At 40.8% G+C, this 18,256-nt stretch overlaps 1 protein-coding gene and 1 long non-coding RNA gene across 6 annotated transcripts; both read left to right on the forward strand.

The window, feature by feature from the left end:
- Positions 1–2,864: 2,864 nt before the first annotated feature.
- Positions 2,865–9,445, forward strand: LOC130533964 (polycomb group RING finger protein 5-B-like). Of its 5 annotated transcripts, XM_057047811.1 has the most exons (10): positions 2,865–3,079; positions 3,202–3,267; positions 3,861–4,422; positions 4,864–4,960; positions 5,130–5,185; positions 6,179–6,238; positions 6,946–7,115; positions 7,209–7,307; positions 7,540–7,629; positions 8,571–9,445. In XM_057047811.1, exons 3-10 carry the CDS (start codon positions 4,269–4,271, stop codon positions 8,616–8,618), a joined length of 774 nt encoding a protein of 257 aa, XP_056903791.1. In that variant the 5' UTR covers positions 2,865–3,079; positions 3,202–3,267; positions 3,861–4,268; the 3' UTR covers positions 8,619–9,445. The 5 variants fall into 5 exon arrangements, with proteins under 5 accessions (XP_056903791.1, XP_056903792.1, XP_056903795.1 ...); XM_057047812.1 differs by having other exon boundaries at positions 3,202–4,422; XM_057047815.1 differs by lacking the exon at positions 7,540–7,629.
- Positions 5,192–5,597, forward strand: LOC130533982 (uncharacterized). Its single transcript, XR_008952756.1, has 2 exons — positions 5,192–5,429; positions 5,536–5,597. It is a non-coding gene; the product is annotated as an uncharacterized LOC130533982 (long non-coding RNA).
- Positions 9,446–18,256: the final 8,811 nt, after the last annotated feature.

The raw sequence follows: 18,256 nt of genomic DNA on the forward strand, positions 1-18,256 counted from the left end.
AAATTCACAAAGCCCTTCTGTGCTCCTCTCATACTTGGCGCCCCGTCAGTAGATACCGACACTAGGTGAGTGGTGTTTATCCCTTTATCTTTTAGACAACTCACAACAGCATCACAAATGTCCTGCCCCCGAGTTTGGCCCTTAAGCGGTATGAGTTCAATCAGTTCTTCCTGCGGCCCATTAGCATTGGCGTACCTGCATAACAGTGCTATCTGCTCAATATCGTTTACATCACTTGACTCATCACAGGCAATTGAAAATGCTTGAGCTGAATTAATATCATCAATTTGCTTACTACTGATATTTGCTGCCATTTTAATGGTCCTGTCCTTAACAGTCTTTGCAGAGAGAGGCATGTCTTTAATTTTCTGAACAATTTCATTTTTGTTTTTAAAATCGGAGAATAGATGCTCTGATATTTGAATAAACGTTTCTTTTATGTATTCTCCGTCTGTGAACGGCTTACCCCTCTTCACGATCTCCTGAGCTGCCAAAAAACTAGCAGCTGTAGTTGACTGTGGAGAGCTGATCCATTTTTTGAAAGATAGTTTTCTCTCTTCAGCTTGTCGTTGCAATTCCGAAATTGCTCTCTGGCGCTCATCTTCGGTTGGGTATTTTTCAGCAAATGCTAAATGCTTGCTTTGAAAATGTCTTTCAACGTTACTTTTTTTGTTGTTTGATAGTTTCTCGCCACATATCAAGCACGCAGGTAAGCCAGCGTCATTGGCGGTGAATGCAAAAGCAGATGTCCACGCTGCATTAAACTCTCTATTTTCTTCCGAATTTTTTCTTTTTTGGGCTCTTTTCATGCTTACAGTGGTAGGGGTTCCCGCCGTGGTACCACCAGCAAGTGAAGGCTGCTGACGTTGATGTGACATATATTTAAAGTGACAAATTATAAAAAAATAATTAAAAAACTTTATTTAGATGGTATCAGCTAAAACCCTAGGGGAATTGTGCAACAAAATGAACACATAATGACCATAAAAAAAGAAAAAAAAACATTCCATGTTTTTTTGTCATGGCCATCGGGAGCCACTATAAGGAGGCTGAAGAGCCGCATGCGGCTCCAGAGCCGCAGGTTGCCTACCCCTGATCTAGGGTGTGGTTAAAGCTGTGAGTTGGTTGGTTTATCTGCTGGAGGAAACCAACTGACTCAAGTAATGAAATGAAGCCATTTCTAAAGCTGTCGTTTATAACGTCCATATGGATGTTAAAGTCTCCAATGATAATGACTTTTTCCGTTCTAAGGACCAAGTCAGATAAGAAGTCAGAGAACTCAGACAGGAACTCTGAATGTGGCCCAGCAGGGGGCCGATATACAACTACAAACAGAAGTGGCTTTTCTGTCCTCCAGTTCAGATGAGTGATGCCAAGAGTCAGGCTTTCAAATGAACTGAAGCTATGTTTTGGTCTGGGATTAATTAATAACTTGGAGTGATAGATTGCTGCCACTCCCCCTCCTCGACCAGTAACACGTGGAATATGATAATTAAGATGGGTAGGAGGAGTAGATTCATTTAAGCTCACATACTCCTAAGATTAAGATTCACATTCCCACCACCCCAGTCACAGGAAGCAATTAAGAACAAGAATAATCTATCACAGATGTAACATTGAGAAACCAGAAACTGCATCATCCTAAATATTAAATTGATTTAAAAGTAAAAGAAATGGAGGAAAGAATCATGTAAATCAAAATATCACACATCTGAAGATGTCTTTTATTAGATTTCATTTTTTCCTTACAAAAAATAATGATAATTAATTATTGGTTTGGTAAATAAATTCCTCAAGACAATACTGCCATAAACTTAGTAAATTACATCTTAAAATCAATCCAAAACAATAAAGGAGGTGACAGTTTAGTTCTGGTTGTAATTCTTAATTTATGTTGTTGAGGTTATGAGTATTTCAAATGATTGCTGCCAAACTGGAATTAATCTATAAAGTGGAGTGAGAAATTACTGCCTGCAAAGTATCACTTGAAGGAAAGCAGCCAGACCAGATGGTGTCCCGGGACATGCTCATTATATGTGGGTGAGCTGTCTGCAAAGTATCACTTGAAGGAAAGCAGCTGGACCAGATGGTGTCCTAGGACATAGTGCTTACATGTGTTGACTGGTTGACACCTGTGTTCACTGACATCTTTCACATTTCCATAACATTTGCTGCTTTCCCAATATCCCTTAAATAATTAAATCCACAATTATTTTGGCCTTCCCTTAGAACTTCTACTCTGCAATAGTTCAGTCTGTGCTCTTCACCGCTATCATTGTCTGGCTAGGCTGTGATGCAAATCTGAACAGGAGAAGACTGCAACGACAATCAGGACTGCAGAGAAAATGTTTTGGACCAATCAGCCAGGGCAGCCAGGACTTATACCAGTTCAGGGTGAGAAAGAGGGCCAGTAACATCTCTGGAGAGCCAAACCATTTAGACCTCTTCCCTCTGCCAGGAAAAAGTACTGTTGATCAAAAACAATAAAAACAAATTCTTCCTGCTGCCTGCCAAAACATTGGCTTGGTTAGTCACATTTCTAGTATGTAGTGACAAATTAATAAATGATTTAAAAAATATCTTTGAGTGAATTGTTGTGCCCCTTAAAAGTATCTTACAAGTTATTAATTCTGCATTTACTAATTCTATCTATCTATCTATCCATCCATCTATCTATCTATCTATCTATCTATCTATCTGTCTGTCTGTCTGTCTGTCTGTCTGTCTGTCTGTCTGTCTGTCTGTCTGTCTGTGTATGTGCGCGCGCGTTATATAAAATAGTTATTTAGAATAACCCCCTATGTATACAAACTGCGTGTGTTTGTGTCACAATTACACAATCACTTTCAGTTTTTCGGCCCCGCCCACCGCCGCTCTCGGATGCGCGTCTGCTTCTGACTGTCGGACGGATCCGTTGGAGGGGAGCGCGGGGGGCCAGTTCCAGACCGAACCGAGCAGTTCAGCGTCTCGCTTCGGGATAAACCGTACGACTCTGAGGGGTCTCGAGGCACTTGATGGGCGTCCCTACTGGGCCTCGACGGTCCTAACTCGGCGTATGAGCAATTAATTGCGGCCGGAGGTGAGGCGTCTGCTTCTAGTTATTTTTTGCGGATTCATCCGCGTCACGTTCCAGCCAAACTTTGACGCTGCTCACACCTCCCCCCCGTTCCCCCTTTTCTCGACCCTTCTCTCTCACTTCAGCCCCCCGCCTCTTCCGACGGCAGTTTGTGCGTGACTTTGCACGCGCAGAAACATGCGGGAATGCTGGTAGGTTTTAGCCACGATGTCGTTTTAAAGGCCCAAACAGGAAGCTCTGAAACTTTTAACGTCGGAATGCGCGTATTTGTGCGGGTGTGTCACACCAACCATCTCCGTCTACGCTCGCGAGCTTGACACTGTACGCTACATTATGCTGTAATGTGCTTGAGGCGTCCATTGACATGTTTTTTTTTACACGTGACGTAGCAGTGACGTTTCTAATCGACGCGTGCGCGCGCGTATGCTTAGAAACTGCGCACTTGAGATTTTCGTGACAAATCGCACGCACATGGGTTCGGTGTTTCACCGTAGCATATAGTTGGTGACGTCATTTCCAAGACGTGCGCAGCCAGTAGTGCAGATTGTCCTGTTAGAAACAGGTGAATAAAAACATTGTTGGAATTCATCAGGAAATAACGGCGTGTTTCTATCAGATTAGGGGCTTGTTTTCCAATATTTTGCAGATCAGCAGTATTTTCTTTTTTTTTTTTTTAAAAAGAAACATTTAGATGTAAATGGATTTCAATTTTAGACACTTTTGTCCAGGACTTATTCGTTTTTTTTGTACATTTTTATGACTTTGACTCTTTTCTGTACTTCAGGTGTGAGAAGTCATGTGAAGTAACAGCATGTCCACACTAGCAATAACACCAGCAGCCGTGGTGCCACAGTAATGAACAGCATTTACTGTCTACATCTGACCTCAGACCTATTATGATTTTTAATGCGCTAGCACAGAGAGGGAAGTGAGATGATTTCTGGGAATGATTTACAAGTAGGATCAGACATATTGGACAAAGTTTATTTTGTTAGACTGTAAATTGAAAAAAGGACAAACTAATATGGTCCGAGGATGGAGAAAGATTTCACGCAATTGAATCTTTCTTTCAAGTTTTTGTCAAACTAATTGGACTAGCATTAGCCTTTAGCCACCACTTATAAACATTATATAACAATTGGTGATCGATCCTCATTGATTAGACAGGAGCCAGAACTGTTGCTTGCTGCTTATGCTTGGCTACATCATAAGACAAGTACTAGCTCAAGAAATGGCTGCTACAGGAAGGAAGCACTTAGTGAGAGACTTTAATCATTTCATCACCTGTTACCTGTGTCGAGGCTACCTGATTAAACCAACCACAGTCACCGAGTGCCTGCACACCTGTGAGTGAAATACATCAATATTCATAAGCATTTTTCTAATAATGGTTTGGGCTCACATCCTGCTGTCATTAATAAAACCATTTTATTCTTCAGATAAACAACTGAAAGTCTAGACATTTCATTGCCCACTTCAATTCACTTTCAATTTTATTGACTAAAAATTGGTTTCTAATGTGTAAAAAAAAATAAATTATCATTAGAAATTCAAACATATTGGAATTACATTTTTGAAAGATAGATTATGCTTGGTGACTGTCTAGCTGGTACCAATGTTAACTGATATTGCTAAATCCTTTCAGTTGAATGAAAAATCTTAAGCAGCTTTTCAGACTAAATGAGATGTACAATGATGTGCTCAAAGCCAAATGTCTTTTTTTTTTCTTTTTTTTTTACCAAAGATGCCAATAATACTTCAGTAACCTGTGTTTGCTCCTTTCCCAGTCTGTAAAAGCTGTATCGTGCAACACTTTGAAGACAGTAACGACTGTCCAAAATGTGGAATTCAGGTTCACGAGACTAATCCACTGGAGATGCTCAGGTATGACTTACTATTTTTATTAGTAGTAGGAGTGATAGTAGTATTGTGATTATTATCATAAATATTAGATGTTGTATAGCAGCTTTTAAAAAACAAGGTCCTCTTCATCATTGGATCAGGGTTAGTTAGGGTTAGCTGTTTTTTCTGATGTGTTTTGTTCCTCTTTTAGGTTGGACAACACTCTGGAAGAAATAATTTTCAAGCTGGTACCAGGACTTCGAGAGAGTGAGTTTACTTTAAATTGTGCAACAATACAATAGGTATCTGCACATGTTTACAGGCTTCCATTTTACATACATGGAAGCTCTCATTGTGAATTCTGGAAAATCCCCACCAATCACCAATGTTGTCTCACCTCTAAACAGCAAATTCACAAGAGGAAGCAATATTAAATTTCAATATTAAAGCCTGAGCTCTGCTCCCGAGATCCCAGTTTACAGATCTATCCATTCCTCTCGTCATTGCATTGGTGGGTTTAATCTGGGATTATTTCAAGGTTGTTTATGGATGCCACCAAGTTATTGATTTATTTTCATTTACTAGAAATCTGCATCCATGTGCTCTTTTTGTTTCAGCTTTTGAAAATTCCAACATTTTTAAATTCACATTATATTAAAATGCTGTGCAACTATGGGAATTGTCTCTGCCATTCTTAAATGGATTACTGACTCCCAGACCTGTAAAGGAATTGCAGCCGCAGCACTTTTGTGCAGTTTTGTGCAATCAGACTTGTTCTGATTGTTTGGAGTATGTTCATCATCATGCAGTACACCCAAACTAGCATTGACATTGCAGTTTGCACCAGAAGTCAGCTGAAGAACCACAGAGGACATGAAATCCTCCAGGTACAAAAACAGAAATATCAGGCTGCAGAGTGTGATGAAAGCACCAATGGCAGGCAAGAAGAGTTGTCTTCTCTACAAACAAAATGGATGTGCTATTCTCGCTCCCAGGGAATCAGATTGTATTAGATGAGGCATCCGTTGTGTTCTGTGTGGAGAGGTGTTTCATGGGAACATATTGTGACTTTAGCCACCTTACCCACTTACACAGTTCTGGATAAGGAAGGAAGAGGCCTAGAACAACCAGTTTTTGTAATGTTTTTTAATGGTCAGAAATCTGCCTGTTGCTTATGTGTTTGAAACCTTTATTTGTTGCATTAGGGAAAATTGTCCTATTGTTCATTCCAGTGGTTTTATTTGTTGTTAATATGAACAGAAGAAGAACAGGATGAACTTGACTTCTGGAGGCAGAACCAGCCTAAAGCAAACAGCCAAGGTAGACTCTTCATGTCCTGTGAATATGACAAATATAATTTTTTTCTTCTGTAACTACTGGTGTGAAAAGTGTACTGTTTATTTGTTGTTCTATTCTAATCATGGTGATTCCATTCCCACAAATCTCTTATCGTCTAGATGACCCATGATCAGTTGTAGATGTATGCCACATGTTTCAGATCTGAGTTTCCTCCAAAAATGTGCCACTGCTTCATGGTCTCAGTTTTATAGCAGTGGGTTGTAGATATTCTATGCTATTTATATTTTTATTATTTATACGTATCAATAATTATATTCATATATTGTTTTTGTATTTATTATCTTTTATTGCGTATATTTTAAATTTACATTTTTTATTTATATTTTCTTTTCTGTAGACATACATTAAATATGTCTTTGTTCTTTGCATGTGCAGTATCATGCGGCTGAGTAGATTATCACAGTCCCTCTCACAAGAATGTCATTTCCTTTTTATGGCTCAAATGTGACACTGCTAACATCTATTGGACAATGTAGATGTGACATCTCTCCTGGATCTATGTTAATCTCTCACTATTTTTTCATGTTTCCTTGTGTTACCTTCATTTTCCTTCTGGGTCTCTTTCTGGGACAATTACAGGCAACCCTAATCCTTTAACAAACTGTGTTTATATTAGCACATTTTTGTAAGGCGTCATCCCTCATCCTGTGTCTGGATTTTGTTTGTAGAAAGTTTAACTTTCCACAAGTTTGTGCTACCTGAAGTCAGGGTAGTTGGTCGGGACGGTGATGATTGTGACAATGGAGGTGACAAAGACTACCACCGCAGCGACCCTCAGATCGCAATCTGTCTAGACTGTCTACATAATACGGGACAGTCAGGCGAGAGCAGCGTCACGGTGTGTCTTCAGTATTTGTCCATTCAGATGTGATAAAACTGAAAACATCACTTTCAGCTGCTGGATGTGACTCAATCAAATGTGTTTGTTTAGGATTTGATGAAGAGGTTTATCCGCTGCTCCAGCAGGGTTACTGTGGGAACCATAAAGAAATTTCTGAGTCTGAAACTGAAACTTCCCAGCTCATATGAGGTAAAAAAAACCCAACATTTTCCGATCAAGAGTGAACGTTTCTTAAGGTCAGATGTTGTTTAACTAAAGTTCACAATCAAACAGTTTTTCAGGATGTCTTGAGTTAATTGTTTACATGTTGATCTAAAATTTGTGTCCAGCATCATCATCCTCATCACTGTCAGGGTTTTCTTTCATTTTATATTTTTCTTTTGGCGGTGTGCTAATATCAAGTCTCCTGATTTTTGCACAGTTGGATGTTCTGTGTAACGGAGAGATCATGGGCAGAGATCACACTCTGGAGTTCATCTACATGACTCGCTGGAGGCTTCACAGAGACAATGTATGGCTATCAACAGAACCTCCTCCTTTTGTGTGTGTTCTTGTACAAGCTGCACGCGCCATTAGATTAGAAAATTTTTGTGAAAAGCGATTATAATTAGTCTGGTCCTCATAACTAAGGTTAAAGTTTTGCAGGTTCAGGTTAGAGTGGGGATAGGGTTGGGTGTCCTCACAAAGAGAAAATAACAAAAAAAATTATTATTAGGAATGTTTTTAAATTGATAGTCCCTCCCAAATTGTCATTATTATCAAGCCATGAAACTTCATTGTGGAAAAACAGGAAAATGCCCATTTCAAACTGTACAGAAATAGTGCATCATCCTGGGTAGATGGGATGTGGGGTTAGGTGGTGCTGTGAACTGTCTTCAGAGAAGAGTGCAGAATAGAGCCATCGCTCTTCTACAGCTGAGGTGGTTTAGGTCAAGAACTTTCTTGATCGTCTTCTGGTAAGGTGTTCCTGGCATGTCCAGCTGGGAGGAGAAGCCAAGAACATGCTTGATGAGATTGTAGCCCTGGACAACAGTGATTATCATAGATGCCTGTTCAGATCTTGCACAAATCAGCTGCATTGACTTTCTTTATTCTGGCTCCTGATACCAGTAAAACCCATGGTGAGTGCTGTTGCACCAGTAAATTCTTCTGAGTAACGTAATGAAGAATAAATAGAGTTTCCAGTGGAAGGTGTCATGTCATTCCTACATTAGAAGCATAAGTCCAGCTTTTTTTTCCTCATCATCTATGCAGATTAGAGTAAAGAAAGGGAGGGTGATGCCCAGCATATAGGGTTAGCACGTGTTGTCAGGTGCATACAGGTTAGGAAGTTACAGGAATCGGTCTTAAGGTCAGAGTTGCATGGCTGTTGTAAACCCTGAAGTTACATTGGTCAGCACTGAACACACCACTGTTTTATTGTATCTAAAAATGCATTTGTTTCTGTTTCAGACATATCCGATGGTCCTGGAGTACCGTCCAAGGATTGACTTTGGTTAAAGCCTCCCTCTCACACACTCTCACACACACATATGTATGGAAGACATATAGAACCTATACAGTATTTGGACATATGATGTCATGAACTGTATCAATGTGCAGTATAGAAATGTATTTTTGTACAGCAGGTAATAAAGTCAAGAAATTATGTTGAAATGTTTTATGTTATATAGAATAATATATGCTACAATATGTGATATTTTTAATGTATGTTTCTGTGCCTAAAACCCTGATGGATGGAGTTGAGCATATTTTCTGCCTGTCTCTTTATTCAGTAGATTAAATATTGATTTTTTTATTGCTACTGTTGATAATTGTTTTCATGTTTTATTCTCATAAAAATAAAACAAATAGTTCAGAACATTTTTTAAATTTGCTTGAATTTTAACAGGGATGGCTGATGTTACATCGCTCCAATGAGCAAAATTGAACAAATAGAAACAACTGATGATTATGTTTATGACCCACTAAACTTCTTTCATTTTCACTGTTTTTACATGTGACAGACAGCAGAGGTTTGTGGGTAATGTTTATGATGTCTGCAAAACACAACAAGAGTAGATTTAAAGTGAGTGCCCCCAATGTCGCAGCTCTGGCCTCAGCCCTAAAGGTAAAGGAATCTCCTTGTGCCGCTTGACTTCAGTGTGGAGGAAGGAACGGGGTTATCACAACCATAATATGTGTTAAAATAGCTAAAATGTGCCTTAAAATGTTCAAAATCTTTTCCAGGAGTTCTTAAGAAATACTATCACACTTCTGTTTTTTTTATGGAGACTCTTGTGAAAAGCGAACTTAAATATGTTACAAATAAAAACTTTACGCTTTTAGTCATTTTTTTCATTACTGTAGGTTTTATCTACATATGCCATAAACATGTTTCACTGATTGCCAGTTTTTGTTAAACAGAAACAAAAATATGAAGGCCTTCATTTTGAAACAATTTCACAGCCTTTTCTGCACCATCTGGATATTGCTCAATTTTTATTTCAGGTCACACTGCCTAAGTATTACCACTTAAAGTATTTATTTTCTTAAAGTCACATGAGAATTTCACATGCCAGAAGTGTCAGGTATGACAATGACATGACTCAAGTTATGGACTCGAGTGACAACCTTCAGAATGTGCTGCTCATACAGAGAACGAATATCAAAGGTTATTTAGTGTTAAGATAAAGTGGATATTTATTTGTGAAGATGACTGAAAGAGGGTTAGGATAAACAGTTTGAGCAGACAAAACAGTAAAAAAAACATGTTTGTGAAGGAAAATTATTACTTCTCTCTAAATTCTAAATTGTACTGTAGATTGACCTTTATTCTCAATTGGTGTCCTGAAGTAACTTATGAGCTCTCAGTGACCATATCTTAGTTTTATTTTTTTCCAGAGACAAAACAATGCTGAAGGGACAAACAGGCTACATGATTCTGTTGTGTCCAAGGTTAGCATCTTATGTTTGGGATAGTAAAAGACCGAATGGCTGGCACCATGCATGGTTGATGCAAGCCAATGACCTTCCATTTGCCTTATACTGTATACTTCTTGGTACAAATGTCTCATCAGAATTGGTGCTGGCACTGCATGCATGAATTGTTGCTTTGTTGGTATGTCTGTGAAGGTTCTCTATCATCCAGGTCACGGTAATCCTGGTAGTTGTATCATAGCAACTGGACAATTTGAGTTTCTTGAAGATGTTTCACCTCACATCCAAGAGGCTTCATAAGTTCTAGCTCACTTTTTGGGAGTTCCAGGTACTTGTAGTCTTCAAGAGCCATTAACACATTTGGTGCTTCAGTCACCTGGTTGGTGGATGATGTTTTCTCAGTGAGGAATCATCTAAAATGTTGCTGTGTTGGTACACTTCTGATCACTAAACTTCATTCAACACAAGTCATCTGAGTCTCCTGTTTGTGAGTTCCACAACTTGCAGAATTTCCATAACGGCATTTAAGGAAAGTTTTGTGAAGGTAAGGGTTGCATTAAAAAAGGCTGTATATTACATTTGGCTACTTCTCTTTGTAATCATTATAATAACAATTATTTTTTATGTATTTTATTAGACTTAGGCACTTGTGAAATAAAAGTAATAACCAGTTGTCCTTAATACAGTTAGCAGTTGCAGTTAGGCCATAGATCACATTAAATCATGATTTTCTGTAATTCCTTCTGCATCGGAGACTTAGTGGGGGAGGTTAAGCAGCTACTTCAGCAATAGACTCAGAGAGCCAAGTAAAAAGGATGCTTTCATTGCTCACACTTTCAGACTGTATATCTTTCTGCACTGTGTCTGAGCCAGGCACCTTCAGGTCTTCTAATCCCACCAATTTACACTGTGAAACGTATTTGTGCATTATCAATACCTGTGCCACAATATGAATCAACAAATATATTGTTGGGGTCCAGGGTTCCCAGTCATGTGTTGTTTCCTGTTGTTTTCCTGCAGGTGGTGTGGAAGAGCCAATAAGCATCTACAGCTGGTGCTGCAGGTGGACACACCTGCCAGCAATGTCCGTCCTATTTAAGGACAGAACACCTGTCTGCCAGCGTTGGAGAGTTGTCATGTTTTTCATGGTAACCTGACTCCTGTTGCTAGTTGTTTGTTTTGAAGCACACACTCTGACTGTTTCCTGACAGCAGTGAAGATTCTAAATTAATTAAACTGTTCCCAGTTTTTATGACTAATGAGTTCAAATTCGGACTCTGAAAAGTTCTGAAGATTCTTGCTATAAAGTATTTTATAGTTTCAGATGCTTCCGGTAACCTGAAGAAGAGTAAGGAAGAAGCTGCAGACAGTGGGCTGCTGGACCTGCTCAGCTTTTCATGTCCAGGCTGCAGCTTTGTGTTGCTCATCTTAGACAGGACGAGGAGGATGAGGAAGATGGACCTAAACAACTGGACCTTCATGGTGGCTGCAGCATGAAGAATATCTGTTACACAAATGGTTAAAATTGACAGACCTCAGTAACTATTCATCACTTTTGATGAATTTGTTAGTTGTCTTTTAAGTCTGACTTATACTGAGAAACTGTAAATATAGATAAGGCGCTTGAAAATGTCAGTAAGGAAAAGTGTGTTTATATTCATATATGAAATTCTCAGCATGTGACTCTTCCTCGCTGCTTCTTCAATTGTGAGAACTAAGATGCATTCAGAGTGGAGGAGTCTAAAGAAAGAAGATAGTGGCCCCTCCTTCACTCACTCAAGAGTTTATTTTCTTGTAACCATGGTTACATTAGGGGATTTCTAACCTCACTCTAAAACCTTTTTAGACTTTGTTTACACTAATTTCTTTTTCTGTTCAACTCAGTAGCAATGTTGGGATGATTGTACTGATTTATAATTCTCAATTCCTGAAGAATGATCTCCTTTGTTGATGAAGTAACCAAACCCATCATCGTACAAACTGACCCAGTAAAAACGCACCTCTACTGATGTTTGTAAAAACAGACATAAAATGGGTGAAAAGACCCATCTTCTTAATTTTCTAATCCACATCTGGTCTGGGCCTCTGGTTCAGGCTCTGCTCCCACGTCATCAGTCAGCCCACAGAACAACCAGGCAGTGCAGAGCTGCATTAACCTTTCTGTCAACCAGACTGATTCTCACCTAATTATCAGACACATTTAGCTGGGATTCTAACCTCTTAGCAAGACTTTGGGTATGGGGCACTGGATGGGGCTGCCGGGGTTGTATTCAGATTGCTCCAGGTTTTGGAGAATCTGCAGACACCGTTAAAAAATATCAGGCCAGCTGGCAGTTTTGATTGGATAGGTTTGAGAGCTTGAGAAAGAGTTGTGAATAGATGGACAGACAGATTTAAAAACAGTCCCTCAAACATCTGTAGAACCTTTCTCTGTGTTCTGAGACAGCAGCTGGAGTTAAAATTTCCCATTTCCCATTGATAAAGGTTATGACACACATGTGACCAGCAGGTGTCGCCGTCGGACTGCAGGCGAAAATTATTTAAACTAAAAAAATGAAAAAGTGAAAAAATGTATGAACTAAGAAATTAAATGGATGCTTTTTTATATTTCCAATTTTCAGAATCTATATGAAACAACTAAATGATGTTCATACCATTTGCATACATACATTTTGATACTTAACTTTTTGTTGTCAGTTGTTTGGTCACTTTATGAAGTCAGCGTTTTGTTGCCAGTTGTTTGGACACTTTACGAAGTCAGCAGAGTTTGTAAAAGTTTAGAGAGAGGAGACATATTTGGGTTACTAGCAGTCATCAGTCATCTATGTGGCTGATCAATATGGAACCTTGTGGGATGAATGGGAGTTCATGTCCTTTTTTGTTTTCGCATGTTGTTGTCTGAACATGATCCCTGAATTACAACTGCCAAACTCAACAATTTAAAGCTGATGAAAGGATGCTATTAAAACAGGTCTGTGGACTGACTGGCTTTGCTTCTTCAATGTCTGCCCATTATGGGAAAAAAAGCAGATAAAAAAGGAAAAGGAACACTGAGTGAATTAAATGTGCAGTGTTGTGAGCTAAAGCCCTGGCTTTGGGGGAAAAAAACAGCAAATTATTCCAAACAACAGCCCGACCTCATTTTGTTGTCATTCCTGAGCCGGTGGTGTTTTCCTGTGAGCCTCCACCATGATACCTATCTTGCCTCAGAACAAACTCACCAAGGTCCTGACCTTCATGTTTGGATTTGCAGACTGGGAGCCCAGACAGCCGACCAGTGCTGTCATGGATGTATCAACACAGAAACTGAATAGGAATGTGGCTCAAGTTGGCTGCAGACCCCACTGTGACCCTGTGTGTGTGTGTGTGTGTGTGTGTATTTTCATCATTTGATCATTTTAACATTTTTTGCTACCATCTCAGCTGTGTGAATTTGAGAATCCTAAATGTGGGCTGTTTCTATGCAGCACTGGCCATCTACACCATACTTGCTGCCTTGTAGGAGTGTGTGGGATGTATGCACTGCTGCTGTTTTATGATGAAATCTCTCTATATGTAGTTTTTAAAATGTGTTTCACTTAATTACAATAATAGTAATAATAATAATAATATACAGTGCTCAAAAAAATTAGAGGAACACTTCGAAAACACATCAGATCTAAACGGGGGGAAAGTGATCTTGAATATCTTTCCTGATAAAAAGTCGGTGACGTATTAGTAACAAAATTTGATAGAAATTAAAATGATCACCCTATAAAGGGGGGAAATCACAGACACCCTAAAAATGAAAGGGGAAAAATGATCCAGCAGACTGGTCCATTTTGCCAAAATGCCATTGTAGCAACTCAAAATGATTCTCAGTAGTTTGTGTGGTCCCCACGTGCTTGTACGCATGCCTGACAACATCGGGGCATGCTCCTAATGAGATGACGAATTGTGTCCTGGGGGATCTTCTCCCAGACCTGGACCAGGGCATGTGAGCTCCTGGACAGTCTGAGGATCAACCTGGCGGCGCCGGATGGGCCTAAACATAATGTCCCAGAGGTGTTCTATTGGGTTTACATCAGGTGAAAGTGGGGGCCAGTCAATGGTATTAATTCCTTCATCCTTCCGGAACTGCCTACACACTCTAGCCACATGAGGTCGGGCATTGTTGTGGACCAGGAGGAACCCAGGTCCCACTGCACCAGCGTAGGTTCTGACAATGGGTCCAAGGATTTCATCCCGATACCTAATAGCAGTCAGGGTGCCATCATCTAACTGTGCGTCCTTCCAGGGATATGCCTCCCCACACCATCACAGACCCACCACCAAACCGGTCATGCTGAATGATGTTGCGGGCAGCATAACGTTCTCCACGAGATCTTCAGACCCTTTCACGTCTGTCGCATGTGCTAAGGTTGAACCTGCTCTCATGGGTGAAGAGCACAGGGTGCCAGTGGCGTATGGTTGCCAATTCTGGTGGTCTATGCCAGATGCCAATCGAGCTCTACGGTGGCGTGCAGTGAGCACAGGGCTCACTACAGGACGTCGGCCCCTCAGGCCACCCTCATGGAGCCTGTTTCTGATTGTTTGGTCAGAAACATTCACACCAGATAATGGTGTCCACCTCTTATGACTGCTGGAGGTCATTTTGTAGTGCTCTGGCAGTGCTCATCTGGTTCCTCCTTGCATAAAAGTAGATACCGATCCTGCTGATCAATATCCCAGAAGTTTGACTGATAGGTCACTATACTCTGATTAAAAAGTGTTCCTCTAATTTTTTTTTGAGCAGTGTAGTATATTACTTTGCGATGATGGAAAGTCAAAGTCCCTCCAGAATCCAGAAGATCACCAGCATTTAATTAGCTCTTCCTTGGCTCATTTTCCAAAAAAAAAGGTTATGAACAGCCTTGAATGAATCTCCTGCATGATGGGAGGTGGATGGAGGGATTCTGGTGCTGATGCGGGCAGTTCATGGTTCTGTACAAGTTGGGGTTTATGTAGAGATTTGTGAAGGAGACCAAAGTGGAGGGAGTCACAATAATCCAGGATAAGGTTTACATCTAATTAAACTATACCATGTTGCAATGATATTGAAGATTCCGATCTCTTCTACTCCAAAAAGAAGCATGTTTTTTTGTTCTTCTTGTTTGACCCACAACATAAAACCTGTTTTGTGTTTTTGCCAGAATCACAAACATCCCTTTAAAACTTTAACAGGTTTGCTCAACGAACCAGGTAGAAGATTTAAGGCCTCCAGCCTGCTGATCCGTGGTCATGGTCAACTTGAGGGGAACCAGCCTTGGTTGAGGACAAGTCAAGAGGTGAACTTGTGACTTTTAGAATGCAGAACACTGACTCAGAACTCTGTGGGAGGTTTTCAGTTCATCCTCGGGGCTGGAATGTTGACAGAACAGATGTTGTCTGACAAAGGCGACAATTATCAGTCCAAGGCACTTGTCCTTGTCCACCTCTTATGACTGCTGTTTTCTTTGTTCTGCAGCAAATAATATAAATGAAAAAAAAACAACAAATTCTGGGATCTTTTCACATTTGTCTTTTTTTCCCTTCCAGATATTTGTGTCATTTGATGGTAAATGTCTATACTATAGAATAATAGGAGCCATTAATAGAACTCAACAGTTCCTGCTTGGGCATAATGGATGCCATCATTAGAAAGACCCAGAGAATCATCCAACATCACAATTCAATAAAACATATTTTCTTTCCAAGATCTTCAAGTTGTGAACAAATGCAGAGTCCCAGAAAAGCTGCAAAACTGTCAGAGAGGACAGACGTATGACAGGATGGAAGGAATGTTGGTGCCAAAGTCTGTTCAGGTTCTAGACGGTGATAAAGGGCCACTCTGGAGGACAACTTATTTACTTAATGAAAGCATAACAGTTTAACACTGAATTCCTGAAGCCAAAACTGAGCTCACTAAAATGTGTGTGGTGCGGCCTTTATTGTTGTTTTTTAGCATACGCAGTAGGGGGAGCTGGCGAGTTAGTACTAGACTCTTGTGTGATACTCAGAAATGAGTATTGCATCTTCTTTTTGGTTCCCATGGACCAATCTGACCGGCCGCTGACCTACAGCGAGAGTGAACTCTGGTTCAAAACGTCGCTGAATTCACAGTAACTGAGCGTCCATCAGATAACGACCTTGGCGGTGCTACAGGGCCCTGCAGTGGACATAATTAGGCCAGGCTGTTTGTGCCCAATTCATCTGCTGCCACATAGCTTCACCCCATTCTCTGTTTATCAATGAAAGCAGTCAGGTGGAGGCTGGAAAGGCCTGCTGACCTAAACGATGGCCTCAGTGGTGGCCTGAACACTGACCCGAGCTCTGCCCACATTTGGTAGTAATGAGGCCTGTACCCCCAAGCACAGCTCCTACAACAGCAACACTATTTACTACTTTCACTTTGTGTAATCATTGCCAACATGCTAGCAACGCCGGTGTTGGTCTTTGTATTGTAGAAGGGAATCTCCACCATTTGATTAGGTTTTAAAGAGGAAATGCAGCCTAAATCAGTGCACTTACAGATTTTAGCCCGATTTTCTTCCTTAAAATTCAACTTAATTCATACAGTATGTGTTACAATTATAATATTCAGAAACAGAACGGTGGTGTGGTGGTTAGCACTGTTGCCTCACAGCAAGAAGGCCCCGGGTTCGATCCCCGGTTGGGCTGGGGACTTTCTGTGTGGAGTTTGCATGTTCTCCCTGTGCCTGCGTGGGTTCTCTCCGGGTACTCCGGCTTCCTCCCACAGTCCAAAGACATGCATGATTGGGGATTAGGCTAACTGGAAACTCTAAAATTGCCCGTAGGTGTGAGTGTGAGAGAGAATGGTTGTTTGTCTATATGTGTTAGCCCTGCGATTGACTGGTGTCCGGTCCAGGGTGTACCCTGCCTCCGCCCATTGTGCTGGGATAGGCTCCAGTCCCCCCGCGACCCTCAGTGGAGGAACAAGCGGTAGAAAGTGAGTGAGTGAGTGAGTGAGTGAGTGAGAAAAAGAAAGCCAGAGTCTGATCCCCCAACTGGCAACAGTGGAAGGAAAAACTGCCATTAACAGGAAGAAAACTTGAGCAGGACCATCGTGATATGAGGGCCCTTCCATATCAGAGAAGGATAGACAGAAGAATAAAACACATGCATACATCATACATACAAACATATCAACTATACTGAAAATTCTGAGCTAAAACTGAAACTAAAATTTAGGAGTTGCCATTGGCTGCGAGTAGCTTTGTTGTACCCTACACCGAAAATAAAAGTTCTAATAGAAAAGGTTTCATTAAAACCATTAAAAACACCTTTTATGACATTAAAAAGCACAGTGAGCCTCTCACACTCAGTGTATGCATTAAATGCAGTCTCTCGCCTGGAGCAAAACAGGCACTGGTCCGACACAGCAGTGTTCATTCTGGAGAGAAGAGTGTTCAGGGCGATGGCCCCATGTAAGAACCACCACTGGAGGTCCCTGGTCCTCTTTTTCAGGGGCGGCTTGTAGAGAACCCTCCAGCATGGTTGGGCTCCATCCCTTCCCTGTTTTCCCTGTTCCCCTTGCACTTAAAATCCCCACCCAGGAATAAAAAATCTTCCCAACCATCACAACCATTTAAAACAGTGTTGACCTTTTCTAAAAAGCTCTTCCTCTCTGTAAATATTGATAAAAACCAAGGAGTGGTTTTGGAGGCGCGCCTTCACCACCAAACACCGTCCCCTCACCATATGCTCCACCTCCAGGGATGATGGAGTGAAGCCTCTCAAAAAAAGGAGGCCCACTTCACCACTGAGGGTGGTGTTGTGGCTCAGCAGCACCTGCCCTTCCCACTCCTTCTCCCAGTCTGCTTCGATGCTTTTGTCGCTATGGGTCTCCTGGAGGAACATGACATCAATGTGTTTTCTTTTTGCTGTGTCAAACACAAGTGCCTGTTTTCTTACGTCCCTGGCTCCCTTGACATTCAACATTCCAATTTTGAAAGTATTCATAGCGAGGGGAAAAAGTAAAATCAAAGACAGTAAAAAATAGATACAAGGAAACATGGTAAACTTTTTTTTCAATTTAGCCGTTTCCTCGCCTTGCCCATGTGCTTCCTCAGCCTATATATTTCAGGGTCGGTGAGGTCTGACGTTGCCTTATTTCTAATTAAAAAGCTCGCTGACCGGATGAAACGGAGCCTGTCAGGGAAATATGTTCCCAGATCAAGGCCTTTCATGCCCTTGGTCTG

Source organism: Takifugu flavidus, chromosome 11 (assembly GCF_003711565.1).
Source record: "Takifugu flavidus isolate HTHZ2018 chromosome 11, ASM371156v2, whole genome shotgun sequence".
Lineage (NCBI taxonomy): Eukaryota > Metazoa > Chordata > Actinopteri > Tetraodontiformes > Tetraodontidae > Takifugu > Takifugu flavidus.

What these genes read in the sequence shown, in the direction of transcription:
- LOC130533964 (XM_057047812.1), top strand. Translation starts at nt 4,269, where the DNA reads ATGCTTGGCTACATCATAAGACAAGTACTAGCTCAAGAAATGGCTGCT. An exon ending in AATCCACTGGAGATGCTCAG is followed by an intron (nt 4,961 to 5,129) that starts GTATGACTTACT and finishes TTCCTCTTTTAG; the next exon opens with GTTGGACAACACTCTGGAAG. An exon ending in CAGGCGAGAGCAGCGTCACG is followed by an intron (nt 7,116 to 7,208) that starts GTGTGTCTTCAG and finishes GTGTTTGTTTAG; the next exon opens with GATTTGATGAAGAGGTTTAT.